General features: G+C 45.3%; 2 protein-coding genes and 2 long non-coding RNA genes across 5 annotated transcripts; 1 reads left to right on the forward strand and 3 right to left on the reverse strand.

Annotated features, from left to right (window-relative positions):
- Positions 1–293: 293 nt before the first annotated feature.
- On the reverse strand, positions 294–4486 carry LOC114492615 (polyadenylate-binding protein 2). The gene is given in 11 exon segments (XM_028507026.2): positions 294–709; positions 1654–1805; positions 1890–1927; positions 1930–1976; positions 2539–2546; positions 2548–2594; positions 2597–2617; positions 2620–2644; positions 2980–3047; positions 3642–3759; positions 4121–4486. Coding segments are annotated over 11 exon segments (888 nt in total). The 5' UTR covers positions 4472–4486; the 3' UTR covers positions 294–696.
- Positions 4487–4913: 427 nt separating this feature from the next.
- Positions 4914–6844, forward strand: LOC118501532. The gene is made up of 2 exons (XR_004904152.1): positions 4914–6307; positions 6360–6844. It is a non-coding gene; the product is annotated as an uncharacterized LOC118501532 (long non-coding RNA).
- Positions 6845–10398: 3554 nt separating this feature from the next.
- Positions 10399–11393, reverse strand: LOC118501530. The gene is made up of 2 exons (XR_004904151.1): positions 10745–11393; positions 10399–10701 (listed from the first exon to the last, which is right to left on the reverse strand). It is a non-coding gene; the product is annotated as an uncharacterized LOC118501530 (long non-coding RNA).
- A 1593-nt stretch (positions 11394–12986) lies between these two features.
- On the reverse strand, positions 12987–17545 carry BCL2L2 (BCL2 like 2). 2 transcript variants are annotated; one of them, XM_028507028.2, is made up of 4 exons: positions 17417–17545; positions 17025–17112; positions 16129–16568; positions 12987–15531 (listed from the first exon to the last, which is right to left on the reverse strand). In XM_028507028.2, the coding sequence occupies exons 3-4, from the start codon at positions 16558–16560 to the stop codon at positions 15382–15384; spliced, it is 582 nt and encodes a 193-aa protein (XP_028362829.1). In that variant the 5' UTR covers positions 16561–16568; positions 17025–17112; positions 17417–17545; the 3' UTR covers positions 12987–15381. The 2 variants fall into 2 exon arrangements, with proteins under 2 accessions (XP_028362829.1, XP_035886126.1); XM_036030233.1 differs by lacking the exon at positions 17417–17545 and adding an exon at positions 17233–17377.
- Between the last annotated feature and the right edge of the window lie 1710 nt (positions 17546–19255).

A 19255-nucleotide genomic window follows, 5' to 3' on the forward strand; every position in this document is an offset into this window, starting at 1 on the left:
AACAAGGTAGTGCATTCCCCCAGGGGATAGGGGAATTTACACTGGAGCCGCTGGGAGCGGAACGGAGATCTTCCGGCTACAGAAACCTGCAAAGAAAGACACTCAAAACAGAAAAAGAAACACAAAAGGAAACAAAATAGATCACCAGGCAATCTGGAGAACAGGGAGCCAGAAAAGAGGGGTGGGGCGGGTGGTTGACCTGGCAGGACAGGAGCAGGCAGGAGGGTACTGTGAAAGTGAGGGAGAAGATGGAGGGAAGGTAACAAGCAGAACAGTTTGGTGTCCTTCCAGAGCCCTGGGTAAAAAAAACAAAAACAAAAACCCTCCTACCATCCATGCCCACCTACCCTTGAGTAGCCCCCAAAGGGGTGAAGTGGGACAGGGAACAGGGGGAGCAGCTTGCGCAGTTGAGTCGAGTCCATGGCGAATCCCCAGAGTGAATGAGCAGCCCCCTGCCCCACTCCCTGGGCCTTCCCCTACTCCCCAAAGCAGGTCCCTCCTCAGCAGTTAGTTATGGGATTCTCCCCCCTTCCACAGTATATCTTTTTTTTTTTTAAATATTTTTTCCATCAAGGTCATCTTCTGTTTTTCTTTTTTTTTTTTAATTCTTTTTTTTTCCTTCTTTCCTCTTTTTTTCCTCTCTCTCCTCCTAATACACATTTTTTTTTAGTAAGGGGCAATACCATGAAGTCCGCTCTAAGCCCGGCCCCTGGAAGAAAGAAGGAGAGTATGTGTTAACATGATCACTAGATAGTATACAGTACAAGCCACTCCCCATGGGCCCTCGCCCCAGTTACTGTGAAGAGGAAGGGGGCAAGAAGTTTGCCAAGTGTCCTAAAAAGCTGACCCCATGATCCCAGAAAAGTGACAACAGCCCACAAACGGGAAGGGTGGGGGGGGGGGCGGTTAACAAAACACTTCCCCAAACAGTGCAATAGAGAAGTGCATCTGAGACAAAGGGGCAAGAAAAAGGACTCATTGTGTATAGAGTGTTTCAATTCTTCACATCTCTTAAACCCTAGGCTCTCATCAACAGACCCTAACTCCTGGGAGCAAACAGGTAAATATTATAAAATCCCAGGTCTATACTCCTAACTTACCTATTTAAAAAAAAAGAGACAGAAATAAGGCAAAACAACAACATGGACACCACACTAGGCTTAGTGAGGAAAAGAAACCCTGCAAAAGACTGGCTCAGTGAAAGAATAAGTATCTCAATATCCTCCCACAAGGCTCATAAAGATGATCACTAGTCTCTAATATTCTTCCAAGGGACATTCAAATGTCAACCCCCTCCTAACTCTAGGAAAAGTAAAAATGTCCAAGCAGCACTTCCACTGCTGAGGCCCTCTTCCTCCAGACCTGTATAAACACATTCACTGCCAGCAACTCTCAAGGAAAATAAGGCTGAAAAAGAAGCATCTCTCAGAACAGAGTGAGAGATCCAGCCCTTATCACCAATTCCTGCTCCAGAAAAAGATGTCGAGATTCGCCTCCTGGCCTGCAACTACCTTCCTCACCCTGCACAGGCAGAAGACCAAGTCCCTGGAGACCAAGGGGAGGGTTAGGGAGGGAGATTCCTCAGATCAGGAGAGAAGGAAGCATATAGGGCTCATGGGAGGCGGGGGAGAGGAGCAGCCCATCTATCCTGACCTGTAGACGCGACCCCGGGGCCTGCTGTTAAAACCACTGTAGAATCGAGATCGGGAACTGTTGTAGTTAGTGGTCCGGGCACGGTATCGGGCTCGTGGGAAACCTCGGTCTGTTGTGCTGATGCCTGGTCTGTTGGTTCGTTTTGGTATCACCTGTGAGTGCGGGATATACAATACAGCTTTAGTCAACCTGGAGAATTTACATAGAACCAAAACAGCAACGAGCATGAAGCTTACCTTGATTTGTCTTCCTCTAAATAGGGACTCATCTAGGCCAGGGAAGTCCTCACTGACTCTTTGTCTGAGAACTCTATATATGCAAACCTGGAAAAAGTGTCATTTTAGCTATTTGAGATTACGAACAGTAGCTCATAGGTCAAACCCAACTTGCAGACATGCTTTGTTTGGGTACAATGTGTTCAACATTTTAAATTCTTGGTACAAAAGAAATTAATGAAAAAAAATTTAAAAGATTTCCACTACTCTTGGAAAACCAGGATATACAGGACCTACAATTTCCACGTGGTGGAACCAAGCCCGGCCAAGTAGAAGCTGCCCCTATCCCTGAAACCTATACCTAGACTTCATCTGTTTGTCTGGCCTCCAAAAGCATTTTTGTGCAAAACCCTGATATGCAGGGTTGGGCAAAAATAGGTTTACAGTTGTAAGTACATGAAATACAGTTTATGCTTGTATTATATATATGTTTTTTCATTTGATACACTATAAACTGACTTTTGCCTAGCCTTGTGTATCATCAATGTCAATGCCTTATCTTAAAAGACAAAGACCACTTGTTTTAAATAGCCAGTGAACTAGGTACTCAATATGGAAAATTTATTTTTAAACTGTGATTAAAATGACTTCAACTTACTTCCATACTTACCCTTTGGGAATGGCCACTAAATTTGTCACAGAGTATGGTAACACGGTTAACTGAACACAGCCATGAAAGTGTGCTTCAGCTCTTCTGCTGTTGCACCATAGTCCACCTGTGGGGGCATGTTACATGTATGTGTGTGGGGGGGGAGGGATGGATTTTAAAGGTACTGGACAAACTCCCATCTCAACAGATACCCTGCTTAGCCTTTGGGCTAGGCCACCCATATAGACTAAGGCACATCAAATCTGGTTCTCTAAAGAACTAATCTCTTTTTTCTTTCCAAACCCAGAGCCCCTGCTGATTGCCATTAACTTGACCTCCTCCCACACCATCCCTCCATGCCCCAAATGCACCACCTATTCTGGAGATACCATTCAAGACTCCTATTAAATAATTCTTGAAATAAGAGCTCCCACCAACCCCAATCTGTGCCCTAGTACATACATTGCCAACATAAATGGAACGGGCATCAGCCTCCATCTTCTCCTCAATAGACATGATCACTGGACCAGCTTGGGTAAAAAAATAAGAAACAATCACCATTACCTAGAAGAGTGTTTTAGCATACATACAGTAGGTACTCACTAATTAAGACAAAGTAAGAAACAAATTAATACATTTAAAAAAGAAATAAAGAAACAGTACAGGAATCCCTTCCCAATCAAGTCCCTACTGAATAGCTTCGGTTGAAATTATTTGAAAAGTAAACAAAATTAAGTAGGCTGCAACTTGACATTCCTACATTAAAGGGGAACGCTCTGACGCCGGGCAGTTTCTCTCAGGACTCCTAACTAAAGGGTCTTCAACTTAGGAACTATTAGACTTGAAGGTCAATGCCAGCTGGCAACCTCCTAAAGGATATAGACTAAGAACAAAGGGAAATATTTTTGTAACACGGACAAAGGGAGGCACAAGACTACCTCACCAAACCACTGCTGTCTCCCAAGGTCAGAGGACTGACTACACAATGGACTATGACCGCGGCACCTGACCAGTAATTGCTCAAACAGCTCCAAGGTCCAAGCACCTAATCCCATATAACCCGTGCTCCCACGACCCCTGCAATCCCGCGACCCTGGCTCCGCGTGCAACCGCCAGTTACTCACCATTGCCTGGAGGTGGACTCATATTCATCTGCTTCTCTACCCCTCGTTCTGTAGCTCCTTTAGCTTTTCCCGCTTCTTCCTCCATTTCCCTGACTCGAGCTTTGATCGCTTCCAGCTCCTACAATGAGCGGGGGAGGTATGGAGAAGAGCTTAAGAGGAACTACCGCAGGGCTCTGCCCCTGCAACTCGAACCGCGTGCGGCCCCAGCCATGCTCGGCCATTTCCGTCACACCACGAGAGGATCATTGTGAGAAAAAAATGCAAGCTACCTTCTGTAAAACAACATTAGATACCCATGATGCCCGAATCGACCCGGCTGGGCCTCTCCAGGCGGTCGAGGACCCGAGAATCCAGGCCCGGCCCCAGCCACGTTACTCCCCGCCCACCCGCACCCCCCGCCTGCCTCCCGCTAGCCTGAGCTCTGGGCCTCCCGTGACCCGGCCGGTTGGCGCCCAGCTCGTTCGCCCTCCTTCCCTCACCGGGTCTTCAATGGCGCCGTCCCCCGGGTCACCCTCGACCAGTCCCGACTCCTCCTCCTCCTCCTGACTGCCGGGGACTCCCGAGCCAGGCCCAGGGCCCGAAGCTCCCGGTGGGGCGCGGGGCCGGGGCGGCTCCTCTTCAGGCTCGGGCTCCGGCTCGGGCTCCAGCAGCAGCTCCTCAGGCTCCAGTTCCTCAGACTCCAGGCCGTTCCCGTAGTCCCCTGCGCCCCCCGGGGCCCCCTCCCCGGCCTCCCCACCGGCCCCGGGCACAAGATGGCGCCGCCGCCCCGGCCCGGAGCCCCGACCGCCCGCAGCCCCCGCTGCCGCTGCCGCCGCCGCCGCCGCCGCCATCGCCGCTCAGACTGGGGCCCGCCGACCAGCGATTGGAGAGCTGCGCGGGCTACGGCCGACGACTCATTAGTCAAGCAGCCTGCCCAGTCACCATGAGCTAGGATTTCATTGGAGAATATTACTTGGCAATCAAATAAGACCCCTCCCCTAAGGCGGGGGTATTGCGCCAAATTCTTAAATCCCGGTAGGTGAAGCCGACCTGTCCATCAACACACGTCCCACCTCCTCTCAAGTCCTTAGGTAACAATACCAGCACGCTGTGACGACGTTCCCACTTCTCCCCTCTGTGGGCGGGCCCGCGAAGTGTATGGCACTCTGTGATTGGTCGCTGACTAGACCATCTTCCGATTGCCTTGCTGCTGTGGCCCAGTCTCAGAGGTCGATTGGCTCGTGAAGGACTGAGACCAGTTTTTGTGACAGTTGAACCTTGCCCCCGGACAGCCTGCCGGCTTATAGCAAGAGAAAATCGAGATCACATGACTAATGTCAAGGTGGCCGCCATCTTGGTACTACTGGTTGCCAACTGGTGAGTTGTTGGAAGGCAGAAGCCGGAACGTAGCGGCGGTTTCTGGTAACTGGTCTCTTGACCAGAAAAGAACCAGTAGATGGTATGTTGCTGGAAACGGAGGACCCCGAATGGAGCTCCCCGGGAAGGAGCTTACTTTTCCTATTCAAGTTATTGGTATTACCATCCACCAGGTCTTCCAAACCAGAAAGCAGGAAGGAATTCCTGAGCTGCCAGGCACGAATCCTGTCAGTTCTTCCTTTAGAGGCATATTTTTTTCCAAGCCCTCTGCGCATGCCCCAGTTGCAGCTTGTTCCTTGCCTTGCTTGGATTGTTTGCTAGAGCCCCTTAATGGGCCTCTCAGCATACAACGTTGCCCCTTCAGTCCACACCACTCCCAGACTGAATTTGCTGTCCAGGTAGTCTCAAAACTCCTTACCGTGGCTGAGAGACCTCAGTACTAGGCTACTTTGCAAATGTTATTTCCGCACTCCTCGTTCTACCGAGTGTACCTGTACCCATCATTGCCTCTTTACATGCAGTCCCTCTTCAACAAGACGTCGCAAACTTCAGCATCACCTCTCTTGAAAAGCGTTCTACTAGCCTCCCTTCCCCTTCCCCTTGGGCCTACTTCACTGTGCGCTTAATCTTTTTGTGCTGCATCTCCTAACTAGGTTGTGAGAGCTTGGAGGTAAGAGGCTGGGTCCTATTTATACTTGCATCTCCACTGTTGGGCTATGTGCCTAGACATAGTTAAGTGTCCAATAATGTTTGCTGAGCGAAGGAGGCATTGATTGGGGACCTGGGTACCACCCTTCAGTGCTTTCCCAGCCCCCAGGCCCTCCTTCAGACCCCAGAGGAGTTTCTATGGTCAGGTTCCCACTACACCGCTGGACTCAAAGATACCAATGACACCTACTCCTGGAAGGCAGGCTTGCCTTGTTTTAATAGTGATTCTATGTATTTATTAAAAAGGAACGAACGGCGGTGCTATGTCTGCAAGAGAGTGTTTGTAGCCAGACCATGCTATGCTTTGAGCCAGATTAACACGAGTCCTACCAAATGGTTAAACAACACCAACAGGATGTTCATGGGTGGAGCAGAGGGATTTGGAATATAGGAGATCCCTATTTGCTAATCCAAAAGCTTCTCAGTAAACCATTCTTCCCCTCTCATCCTCACTTTTTCTCACAGATTCTTACTTCAGGAAGAGGAGAACTTGGTGCAGAGTCACAGCTGCTTAAAATTTCACTGAAAATTGCTTCATCAGACATCCTCAGCTTCAGTGGTCTGGGAGAGCTAAGTTGAGCACGGAAGACAAGCTCTAAAAGGTTGTGGGTTCGTTGAAAGAAAATTTTTTAAAGCTTCTATTTATATTTTTAGATAGGAGGAGAGAGGGAGAGAAACATCATTTGCTTGCTTCTCCTACCCGCCCCGACGTGGGACAGAACTGCAACCCATGCATGTGCCCTGACTGGAATGAAATCAGCGACCTTGAACTTTGAGGAAAGCTGCCCAATGAACTGAGCCACACTAGTCAGGGCAGTAAAATCTTTTTACTGTATTTAACATAATCAAGATTTGGATACTTTATTGGGATGTAGTTTAATCTAAGCAAACCAATTAAGGAAAATGTGATTTTTAAAAAAATGCCTTGAATCCTAATTTTGTTGAGCACTTGGTTTTCTAACATGTACTCTTTAAGCCTCCTTACTATATTATCTCCATGCATTCTCACAACAACCCTATGAAGTATTTCTAAAACTATAACCTTTTTTAGGGTTGAGGAAGGAGTGAAGTTAGTTGCCTAACATGGGACTAATTAGAAGTGAACAGGAAATTCAAAGGCAAATTTCTTTTTTTTTTAAGATTCTTTTCTTTAAATATTTACTTATTTTTAGACAGAGGGGTAAGGAGGGAGAAAGAGAAGGAGAGAAACATCAATGTGTGGTTGCCTCTCCCCCACTGGGGACCTGGCCCACAACCCAGGCATGTGCCCTGACTGGGAATCAAACTGGTGACCCTTTGGTTCACAGGCCTGCGCTCAATCCACTGAGCTACACCAGCCAGGGCCAAAGCCAACTTTCAAAGTTCAGATTGATCAAAATTACTGTAAGGTCTGTTTTAAAACACAAAGATTACATTATGTATGATGCTGAAATGGGGGGGGGGGAGCTCCAACAATAGACAGATGTTTAGGCAAACTATAATTACATCCAAAGATTATGCATCTGTTAAAAGGTTTATACATAGTGTGTGATAACATGCAAAAAGTTGTTAGTCCAAAAACTAGAATGTAAAATTGTATAGAAAGAATGATTAAAACAATTATATCTTATTTAGGAAAAAAAAATAACAACCTGGACATGGGAGAGGGAAGGAACAAGAACCACTAGAGTCTTTTCTTTGGCAGTATGTACTTAAAGCTTTTAAAATGTTGAAATTCTTAACCCAGTAATTGTATTTCTTATAATCTGTTTGAAAGAAATAATCTAAAAACTGGAAAAATTTACTACTGGAATATTTGAGGATAAAAATATTCATCAAAGTGAGAAAATGTAACAACTTGAATGTCCAAATGGGCACTTTCAGGAAAATTATTTGTACAAACATAGATGTAATTTTATATAGTGATTATGCCTTCAAAATTTTTAATGAAAAAGAAAAAGCTTGCAATATAATGGTAATCACAATTGGAGTATGACATTATGTATACAGTATGATCATAAAATATAAGCATGGATAAAAATAGGAAAGAAATATGCTAAAATGTAGTGGTTCTCTCTGGGTAGTGTGATTATTATTGATCTTCTTTATAATTTTCTATGTTCTAACGTGTTCTTTCCACGTTTTTATGTAAATTTTTAAAAATACTTCCAAACTTACTCTAATAAGCATGATTCTTTTTACAAACACATTTAAAAAGATGTTTGAATGGTGACTTGTAAAGATACTACCCTATTAGAAGGCATGGACACCATCTTACTGATATTTGCCCATTGCCTACCACTGTGTGCTCAATAAGTGCTAACTGAATGAATCATCCTCTGTAATAATCTGATTTAATATCTTGCCTGTTATTGATGTATAGAGAACATGAACGAGATGTTTTCCTCTGAGAATGAATTTTTTAAAAATTAGTATGTAGTGGCCCTAGCTGGCATAGCTCAGTGGATTGAGCGCGGACTGTGAACCAGCCATCGCAGGTTCGATTCCCAGTCAGGGCACATGCCTAGGTTGCAGGCCATGGCCCCCAGCAACCACACATTGATTATCTCCCCACCCCCCCAAAAATAAATAAATAAATAAATAAATAAATAATAAAGAAGTCAAACTTTAAAAAAAATTAGTATGTAGTGATATGAATTCACCCATCTAAGTGTAATTTTCCTTCAGTTACAACCTATCAACAGAGAGCTGTGGAAATTTGGGAAAACTGAAACTCAGTGATGTGCACTAGAATAAAAAATGTGCTAATAGAAGTGAATGGTCAGTGCAGTTGAGAAAAGAATTAAATCAGGCCCTGGCTGGTGTAGCTCAGTGGATTGAGCGTGGGCTGTGAACCAAACTGTCACAGGTTTGATTCCCAGTCACAGTACATGCCTGGGTTGCAGGCCATGACCCCCAGCAACCGCACATTGATGTTTCTCTTTCTCTCTCTCTCTCCTGCCCCTCCCTTCCCTCTCTAAAAATAAATAAATAAAATCTTAAATGGATGAGGGCATCTCCAGTTTTGTCCAGAAAAGAAAAGTTTTCCCACTAAACATAAATATTTGCCTTCTTGGTAGTTTCATGCCATTTTTGACTCCTGCTTTAAAATTTTTACTGACTACAATACTCTATAATCTAGAACTGCACTGTTTAATATGGTAGTCACGTATGGCTACTGAGCACTTGAAACAAGTAATCCAAATTATGTGCTGGAAGTGTCAAATATACACCAGATTTCAATGACTTAGTATGAAAAAAAAGACTGTAAAATAACTTGTTTAATATTAATTATAGGTTAAAATTATAATAGTTTTTATATACTGAGTTAAATAAAATGTTATTAAAATTAGTTTTGCTGTGGCTAGTGTGACCCTGCACGGGTCAGTGGATTGAGCACCGGCCTGTGAACCAAGGAGTCACCAGTTCGATTGCCAGTCAGGGCACATGCCTGAGTTGCACGGGCCAGGTCCCCAGTTGGGCCATGTGAGGGGCAACCACACATTGATGTTTCTCTCCCTCTCTTTCTCCTTCCCTTCCCCTCTCTATAAGTAAATAAATAAAATCTTTAAAAAATAAAAATAAAATGTTTTTATCTGTTTGGGTTTTTTTGCTTTTTTATGAGGTTACTGTAAAATGTAAAACCACACATGTGGCTTGCATTATATTCATATTGGACAGTGTGGATAGATATAGAACCTTGAAGCCCATTTATTCATTCTATTTTGGAGCAGACTCCAATTCTTTCTAATCAAATTCTGGCCCTACCTACTTTAACTCCCTAGGGTCTGCCATTGTAGGGATGTGGGGTAGCCATTTAAATGAGAAGGAACCTCTGTTGCACTGCTTAATTTTCATTCTGCTTGGTTAATGTTTTAAAAGCTTTGTACCTGAAAAACATGTTTTAATGTACTATACCAGAAATATGTGTTCCTTATCAAAAAATCAGAAAATAGTTAACAGCAAAAAGAATAAAGCAAAATCACCTATAAAATCATCACCCAGAGATAATCACTACCAATATTTTGATGTATACTTAGTACCCTTCCTGAAATTTTCAACACAAAAATACATAGAACCACATGTACACATTTATTTATTTACTTTGGGGATTATACTGTATATATTATTTTCTAATCTATTTTTTATCTAATAAGATATCAAAACATCTTTCCATATCAATAAAAATATTTTTCCAACTTCATTTTCCAAGATTTTACTTAAAAGTTACTTTAGAAATGAGGGTTGCCCTGGCTGGTATGGCTTAGTGGACTGAGTGCCAGCCTTTGAACTGAAAGGTCGTGAGTTCCATTCCCAGTCAGGACACATGCCTGGGTTGCAGCTCAGGTACCCAGTTGGGGGCATACAAGACACAGCCTATCAATGTATCTCCAACACATTAATGTTTCTCTCCCTCTCTTTCTCCCTCCCTTCCCCTCTCTCTAAAAATAAATAATTTTTTTTAAAGAAATGAGGCCTTCCCTGACCACTCTACTAAACATTGAAATCGCCCTGGCTGGCGTAGCTCAGTGGATTGAGCGTGGGCTGGGAACCAAAGTGTCCCAGGTTCGATTCCCAGCCAGGGTACATTCCTGGGTTGCAGACCATAACCCCCAGCAACCGCACATTGATGTCTCTCTCTCTCTCTCTCTCTCCCCCCGTCCCCTCCCTCCCTAAAAATAAATAAATAAAATCTTTAAAAAAAAAAAACAAAAAACATTGAAATCTATACATATGTACATCTTCCAATCCTGTGCAAATGCATTACTTTTCTTCATAGCATTTGTCACCTAACATGAAATGTTATGTTAGTGAATACTATGAAATTTACTTATTGTTTATTTCTTTTACTAGAATGTAAGTAACATGAAGGTAGAAATCTGTGCCTGTTTGTTCGCTTCTCTAACTCAGTGCCTACAACTGTGCTTAGCACACAGAAGATGCTTAAATGTTTGCTGCATAAATGATTGAATGAAGAATTGCATCACATTAGGCTTTTGGTTAATTTTTAAAATAACTCAATCATTTATATGTTATTATAATACTTCAATCATATAAACGTTATTTATATTTTGCCTGTATCCACATTTAAGGCAGCTTTGAAAGTTTTCAAAGGATGTGGTCTTAAGTAAAAACCCAAAATATCTACAATCCATCAATTTGCTAAAAATGTAACTTTTACTTAACTTTTATCAAAAGTGTCATTTGGAGAAATAACATTTACAGAAAACTGTTTGAAGGATAAACAATCCATTTGTCCATTTAGATAGTCTAAAATTTAGCCCTATGTTAAACTGTAGCAACATACAGCATATTTGAGCTAAACTGTGATAAGACTGATAGAACAAGCTTAGGACCTACTGAATCCCCACTTGGTGTTTCTATAAGAAACAATGGTGCAAAACTCAACGTATTTCCTCTCAGGTATTATAGATGGTGGTGTCCTCTATATCACTCAGTGTCTTCTCAGAAGAGCCACAAAACTTTGCTCATCTTGGGAACTGATATGCTTTTATAAATCCTAAGAGGTATGTGAATTTCATTATGTTTTCTCATTTGCTTTAGCTGCCAAGAAGTCAGAACTGAATTCATAGCCAAACTTTAGTATTTGGGAAAACTGCTTATAGAATTCCTTTCTGTGCATTAATTTTTATTTTGCTTTCATTTTATTGTAATATTTCAATTTTCTCTACTTTAAAAATCTGTATTCTCCTGCCCTGGCTGGCGTAGCTCAGGGGATTGAGCACAGGCTGCGAGCCAAAGCATCACAGGTTCGATTCCCAGTCAGGGCACATGCCTGGGTTGCAGGCCACGTCCCCAGTGGGAGCCACGTGAGAGGCAACCACACATTGATGTTTCTCTCTCTCTCTCTCCCTCCCTTCCCCTCTCTAAAAATAAATAAAATCTTTTTTAAAAAGTGACAAATTAGATTTTTTTAAAAATCTGCATTTTCCTAATGTTTTGTCTTTTGAGTATTCTAGTAAGATGCTGCAAATGCTTTTTGGCAAATATCAGTCAATCGATCATTAAACCAATAAAAGTACAATGGAGATAAATGCATTAGCTCTTACAGCCTGATATTAACTATTAAGAGCATCTAAATCCCCTTTCCCCTAGTGCCATGTTCATCAAGCCACTCTTGGATTTTAAGATGGCCTGCCCTATATATTTTTTTAGAGAATGGAAACACAACCCTGGATTCCTCTAAGCAATATATTTCTCACTACAATTTAACATATAAACCCAAACACCATTTTATTGCACTAGATTATAGAAAGAGTAGAAAATTCCTGATTGTAATTTAAAATTAGGATCACTATTTCTGTCAGACATCATTTTGATGTGGTCCTAGACAGAACTACAGAAGGATAGGCTGAATAATTCCTGTAATTTACATCCAACTTAGCAGTTTGCATTAAAATATCTGAAACCAAATGTCTCAGGGGACCAAGAAAGGAAGCAGGGACTCCATTTTTGCCAGACTTATTTTAAGTCTGAAGTAGGCAGCAGACTGTAGTGGGGAGATACACTGATGATCAACACACTTCTGATTAGAGGTTACACCACAACTGGGGACTTGATTATCATCACACAAAGATTTTTGGTAGGTTTTCTTTTGGTGGTTCTTTGTGGCCATCCCAAAGTACCATATACATACACCCTCTTAAGGCTTGGGCTGACCCAGATGGAGTTCTTGGCTTTGGGCATTTGGCTGAGTTTGGGGGTGGGGGGTAGGAGAACAATTCTGATTTTCTTTTTTTATCTCAACACTTTCCAAACCTCTATTACTCTTAATTCTTGCCTTTAACAAGGGCATGAAGAGATGATTGGATCAAGAAATGTCCTGACCCCAGGCTATACAGTGTAGAAGTCACAAACCCTGCTCAGTGCTTTTCATTAAACTTTTGGGCTTTGTTTATTTATTTATTTATTTATTTATTTATTTTTTAATACGACCATTACATATTACACAAAAATAAAAGTCAAATGAACTTGGTATTTATAAATTATTAAATAAAAATACAGGAATATATATTTATATTTATAGAGCTTTTTCTTTTCTTCTAAACTAACCCAATCTGTTCTCCCGCCGTTTTATGATTTAAAAAAGTAAAATAGTGTATGCCCTAGAGTAAGTGGGGAGTGGGCTTAATAATCGCAGGACCCAGTTGCCCTACTTCTGCTCCTTCCTTGGCCTAAGCAAGTCCCTATTTGTCCCTTTGGGCTCTGGAGAGAAGGAAACACCCTCTCTACCTATTAAATCTCTGAAAACTAGCAATTAGATTTATTTACCTTACTTACTTTTTTGAAATGAAATGGATTTAAAAACTGGGAGCCATACTCAGCCTTCCTGGCCAAGAGCTAATCCCAAGGAACTATATGGCTCTAGAAGAGAGTCTCTACTTTTCCCTGACAGAAGAGTCTCGGGGGTTTCCATTGCCCCTCAAGCTAACAAGGGCAGGATAGTTCAGAACAGCCCACTGTGGTCCCATCTAAGCTATGCTTCCGGGAATCCAGACCAAGCCCCTTACACTTTCAGAAAACAGCCCCTTCTTCCACCCAGGTGTGAAGGCCTCAGAGCAGGGCATTTCAGTAACTATGGTCCCTGCTGCCCTGTTTGCTAAAGGCCCCCCCAAAGAGCTAACAGAGATAGGCGTCCTGTGGTAGAGGGTAAGGTGATGAGTCTGCCCCAAACCTGGGAGAGCACAAGCTCCAATTTGGAGCTGATGGTCTAGTCAGTGGTTTTCCAACTTTTTTCAGCAGCAGTCCCCTTAATGCAAATAAAATCTTACCCTGAACCCCGATACATAAGACAGCTACAACAAGAGCTGTTCTGTTTGAGGGCAAGTAGCCCAGCCTGCTCAGCATACCTCCTTTACCTTCATCTCCCCCTAGGACTCCTGAGGCAACCCCTAGGAAACTTTGGGGATCTGCCAAGCAGATTGAAAACCACTGGCCTAGTTTGTCCTGAGCAAGTCAGAGACCCCCCCACCCCCACCCCAACTGCCTGCCACAGAGCAGCTCTGAGTTTCTAGTATCAGCATACTCATGACAGACCAAGTGGCACATGCAGCCTACCACCTCCCCCGTAAATACCATTAAAAAGTGCAGCCCTCTCTCAAGCACAAAAGTCTGGGCTAAACACCTGAGGCCAATTTAGGTCCCACATTCTAGTGAGTACAACTATGTTGCCACCTTCTGGGACCAAGTGAAAAATCTCCAAGAAGAGTCAACCATGGTCTAACTAAGCTGATCAGTGCTCAGGATCAAGGGCAGGGTTCTAGAGCACTGTGTGAAGAAGTCAGCATTGGAGAGCAGCAATTTTAGCACCTTAGAAAGTGCAGCAGTGAGGTCTGGCTCAGGGCATGCATTTGGAGTGAAATCATTTCTTTCTCAAAAGAAAAAGCTATAATCTGAATCTGTTCTAGAGGACTGTGAGCTCTAAGGTTAACATTCGCAGACTCTGAGGTACAGACAAGTAACACCCATGCAAATAGCGTGGCTTCAACGAAAACATAAACGCTTCCAGATCATGGCAGGTATTCTAGAACCCATACATCTGGCTCTTGATAAAGCAGCACCAAAGCCCACCACATGGAACAGGCCAGTCATGGAATACATGTCACCCTCACACCCATGGGGTTCAGAGCTGGAATGTTCCTCTCAAGGCATCAACAGTCTCACTGAGACATAGTGCAGGACCCAGACTGTATTCTAGATCAGCATTTATGTCCCCACTCAAAAGAAAAATTAATTAGAGCTCCAATTTAGAGTAAGTTTGGGTACAGAAGGTCCCAGAGATAGGGAACACTTTAGGCACCAGTGTGCTCCAGTGGGAGAAGGCAGAAGGCAAGTCCAGCTACCGAAGCCTCTACCCACTGCAGGCTCCACAGCCCTGCCTTTCTGCCAGAGCCCAGGAGGCAGCAACAAGTGCGTGATGCACAAGGAAGGGGGACCATGAAGGAACAAGGCCAGCTACAGAACTGCTCTTCTCTCCAAAACCCTGCTAATGACTTTCTGCAGAGAAGTGCCCAAAGCCCTCATCTGGATACAGTGTTTCTCCCTCAGCCTTGAGGCACCAGGACAAGAGGAGGGGGGGGGGGAGGGGGGGGAGGAAGGCAGAGAACTGCCCCTTGTTCTTGTCACTGCAAGAGGGAATGTTTTCTTTTTAAAGAATCCCACTGCCACCAGATTAGACAAGCAGCCCAGCATGCACATGAGCATGCGTGCACATGCACACGCACATCCAAGCAGCCCATTGTCACAGCCACCTCTCCCTATCACCTGAGAACCCAAGCTTCCATTCAAAAGCATGTGCCTTCTGTGTTTCCCCCCAAATCCACTCATCCAATGGAGACACCAACCCCTTATGCCAGTCCACCTTCTTCAGGGCTGCACATGGAGCTCCAGGTAGTTTCCTGTGCCTACACCTAGAAGCATGATCCCTCCCACCTCCTCCCGGGAATGACTCCATCTCCTGGCCCCTTGACTTTCCTAATACATTCCCCAAGGTCTCCAGTTCACTCTTCCAACTGCCTGCCTGGCACATTCAGCTCCCTCACACACTATTCCTGACCCTTCCCATCCCTGCTCCATACCCATTCATTCACCCCACTTCTTTCAAGGGCATTTCTCTGTTCTGTTCCTGCTCGCCTGTCCTCCAGCCACACCTATCCCCACTTGGCCTTGGACTTTCTCACTTGCTAGCAAAAAAGGCCCCTACAGTTACCAGGGCCCCCAGTGCCACGGCCCCTGTCAGCACTGTCCTCACTGAGGCCCAGTTCCCCTCCCGCAGGCGCCGAGCCTCCTCCAGGGCCCCGTCCCCGTATAGAGCTGTGAACTCCGCCTGTGGGAGAGAAGGGAAGTAGGAGAGAAAGAAGGAGAAAGGGATATCAGGAGAGGAAAGAGCAGAGAAAAGAGGAAAGGAAGTGTTCCAGTACCATCCATTGCAAGCACTAACCCACACCTAGCCCCTCTCTGGCCACTACTAGCTGCAATCCCCCCTCACCCACCATGAGCACCTGGCTCATCTGCCTTCCCTGCCTTGAGTGAATCCCATCCTTTCCTTGGCCAAAACTGCTGCTCAGAACTGACATCCTTTGCTAAGGCTTGCCTGACCACCACCCATCCCTGATTCCTGCCCCCATGCCACATACTCAAGTGTAAAATGTTCCTGACGACTGGATGCCACTTCCCTGCTGGCACTCCCATGGGTACTGTGGATTATGACCTCTGCTTTAGACCATGAGCCCATCCAGTGATGACTGCAAGGGCAGCCCTGGAGTGCAGAGTCCAGCGTGATGCCCATAGTGCAGGCATCTGATTCCACCCACATAGGTAGTCTCAGCCCCCATGCCTCATTCATTCTCAGCCAAAGCCCCCCTTTCCCTGGAGACCAGCTTTGCAGAGGGATGTGCAGAGCAGCAATTGAGAAGCTTCTTACCCAGCCCCCACTGCTGTGGATCCAGTCTGCCAGCCGTGTCTCCAGGTAGGCCACCATCCACTCCTGCACTTGTCCCACAAGTGGCTCCATCTCCTTGTTGACACTCTCAGCACACAGAGCAGCTCCAAAGACAAAGAAGGCCACAAGGCGGCCCCAGTTGGGGCCCCCTTGGAAGAGTTCATCAGAGACCTGGGTGAAGCGTTGCTGGGCTGAGCCCGGGGTCACATGCAGCTGAGCCGCCAGATCAGAGAAGGTGCGACGGAAGCGGGTCTCAAACTCATCTCCAGCTGCCCGCATGGCTTGGTGCAGCGGGTCAGCTGCTGGGCCCTCCCCAGGGCCGGCTCCACAAACATAACCCTTCTGCCTCAGCTTATAGCCTACAAAGTCTGCCACTAGAGCCCGGGTGTCTGGGGCTGAGGCTGGGGTCGCCATCCGGGCGGCTGTAACAGTCAAGGATGAAAGACTGGCATGAATATAATATGGTCAGAGACCCAGAATGGGGCATTTCAGGTTTGGCCAACCCAATGAGACAGGGAAGTGGGAGGGAATGCTCAGAGACCACTAGACAGGGAGAGGCAAGAACAAGGAAATTAAGTTGGTGAGGGTATGAGGGGGCTGGCCATTAAATTTGTAATATACTGAATTAAATGTAAACAAGTAAATTTAAAACTACTTTAGGTTTTTCCCATAATAAGACAACAACAGTTCTATGACACCCCTACAAAACCCCTCTGCACAGTGCACACCTTTTAGCAAGAGAAGGGGCTTAGGACCTCCCCAGAGATAAGATGCGAAGACACTAGCAGAGGTACAAGATGGGGGAAGAGACAGGGGCTGAAGGGAAAGGTGGGGGAAGCAAAGGGTTACCAGGGACAGAGAAGGAAGGGCACACTCACCCAGCCTGGATGGCAGCTCTTAGGACCCAGCGCTGGTGGCGAGGAGCCCCCAGTTGGAGCCTTTCATCCTCTTGGCCAGCGTGGAGCCCTGGGAAGGGGAGGAGGAGATCTGAGCTAGGCCAGCAGGGAAGGCCAGGGATCAGGGTCCGGGCTGAGAAAGGCTGGGGTTGCAGCTCCCAGGACCGGGCCCCTGCCCCCAACGCTCTACCAGCTGTGTGGTCGAATCCATGTTTAATGACTGTCCTCCCGGGAAACCAAGGGCCAAGGGCTTCCTACCGACACCATCTCTACTCCCGGTTACCCCCTAGTGCAGCCCAAAGGCCCAGCTCCTCCCTCACCCCCACCCTCAGCCAGTCTTCAATCCCTCCCGCCTGCCAGGTTAGGGATCTCACGGGTCAGGCGCGCTGCCGGGATCCAGGCCGTTTCCTGGTGCAGGAGCTGGGAGGGAGGGAGAGAGAGAGGAAGGGAGGGAGTGAAGGAAGGAGGGAGGGAGGAGAAGGGGGGGCAGGAGGGAGGGCCCGGCGCCTGGTGATGATGGGGCCCAGAGATGCGTCCAGAGAGGGGCGGGGCTGGGACGCAGGCTTGGGAAGGGCCACAACTCGGGAAGAGAAGACTGCTGGCGGCCGAGAGGAGCAAGGCGGAGAGGGCACCAAGGGCTGGCCTGGGTCCTGACCCTGGATGCTGCCCAGAGAAGCCTCCTGGGCCTCAGCAGACCTCAGGGCAAATTCAGCATTTGCAGAAGTCTCTGATGTTCCACACACTTGTTGAACTTTTCTGGCCTTGGAGTGGGTGCTTGGAAAGGAGAAGCAGTTCCCATACCAGTGAGAACAACGTACCTGCCAGGTGCCTCTCCCTGTGGGACTGACAGACAGAACATGGACACCACACATTTCACTTCCTCTTTTTTCCAGGACCTTTTACCTAGTGGTCTCGTAGGCTGGAGCTTTAGCTAGGCATCAGGGAGACAGAGCTTGGATTGCAAAGAATTTCTGCAGGTAACTTTTCATTTTCTCCTTTTTGTAATCAGATTGGTTTTCTTTTTAATTCTTTTTACCCAACACATGAAGTTATTTTCATTATGAAAAAGTCAGTGTAGAGGTATAGAGAAAAAGAAATACAAGTCCTCAGCCTCCCTCCCTGTGCCCCTCCCACAATTCCTCCTTCCTTCCTGGAGGTTGCCAATCAAGATTGATGTTTATCCTTTCAGATTACATTTATGTGCATATTTATGTATGTCTATTATTTATACATGGCAGTACATTTATACCAGGCAGATTACTGGATGTAAAGCCATCTGACCACGCTCTCTGGCATCCTGATGGGCCCACCCACTCTTGCAGCTCACACTTCCTTCAGCTCCATTTGGAGATATCTCCAACCAAAGGCCAGAATGAGGCCAACTCCTTTCCTGGTTCCATTTCCCTCTACCTTTAGACCAAGCCTTGGTATTCCCATATGCCCCTATGGCCACCCACTGGACAAGCAAGGTCTTTCTGTAACAATAATAGTAACAACTAACATATTTTGAAGACTTACTAGATGCTAAGTGCTTTCTTTACTTGCGTGATTATTTTATCCTCACACCAATCCTTACTTTGTTTTATCTTCATTTGATGAATGAGGAAAGTGAGGCTTGGAGAGGTTAAATAATTTGTCTAAAGCCATATACTGAATAACCGGGACTCAATCTAATTCTGACTTGAAAGCTTGAATACGGTCTCAACACTGTATTGCTTTGAGGTCCCTCTTCATTGCAGGTCATCAATGCTGTTATCATGCCTTTACAAGTCCAAACTGAGTCCATGCCACTTGTAAGCCCAAACTCAGTTCTCCCAGTATTCTGAATGCACGGCTTATTCCACTCCTTTATAACTGTGTCCTTTCAACCACCCTCATTGCTTCTTTGCTCTTGGGCTGATCATTTGGCTGCTACCAGCAAGGTTGCTTCCTTCTTCTGAGAATAACATAGTCTAGTCCTTCATTTGCAATCCTGACTTCTTCTAAAACATTTGCTTAATGTGAAAACATTTTTTTAAGTTTCAGGATCCAAATATATTTCTGTCTGCTGCCCATTTATTTATAAGCTCTTTGAGAGCAGGAACTGAATTTTATTTACTTTTGTGTCCTCAAAAACTAACAGACCCTCAGTAAATGTTGATCAAATGAATCACTCCATGCCTCTGACCAATTACTGAGCAGGCCCAGTCAGATGTTTGAAAATAACTGCAGTG

Source organism: Phyllostomus discolor, chromosome 1, assembly GCF_004126475.2.
Source record: "Phyllostomus discolor isolate MPI-MPIP mPhyDis1 chromosome 1, mPhyDis1.pri.v3, whole genome shotgun sequence".
Taxonomy (NCBI): Eukaryota; Metazoa; Chordata; class Mammalia; order Chiroptera; family Phyllostomidae; genus Phyllostomus; species Phyllostomus discolor.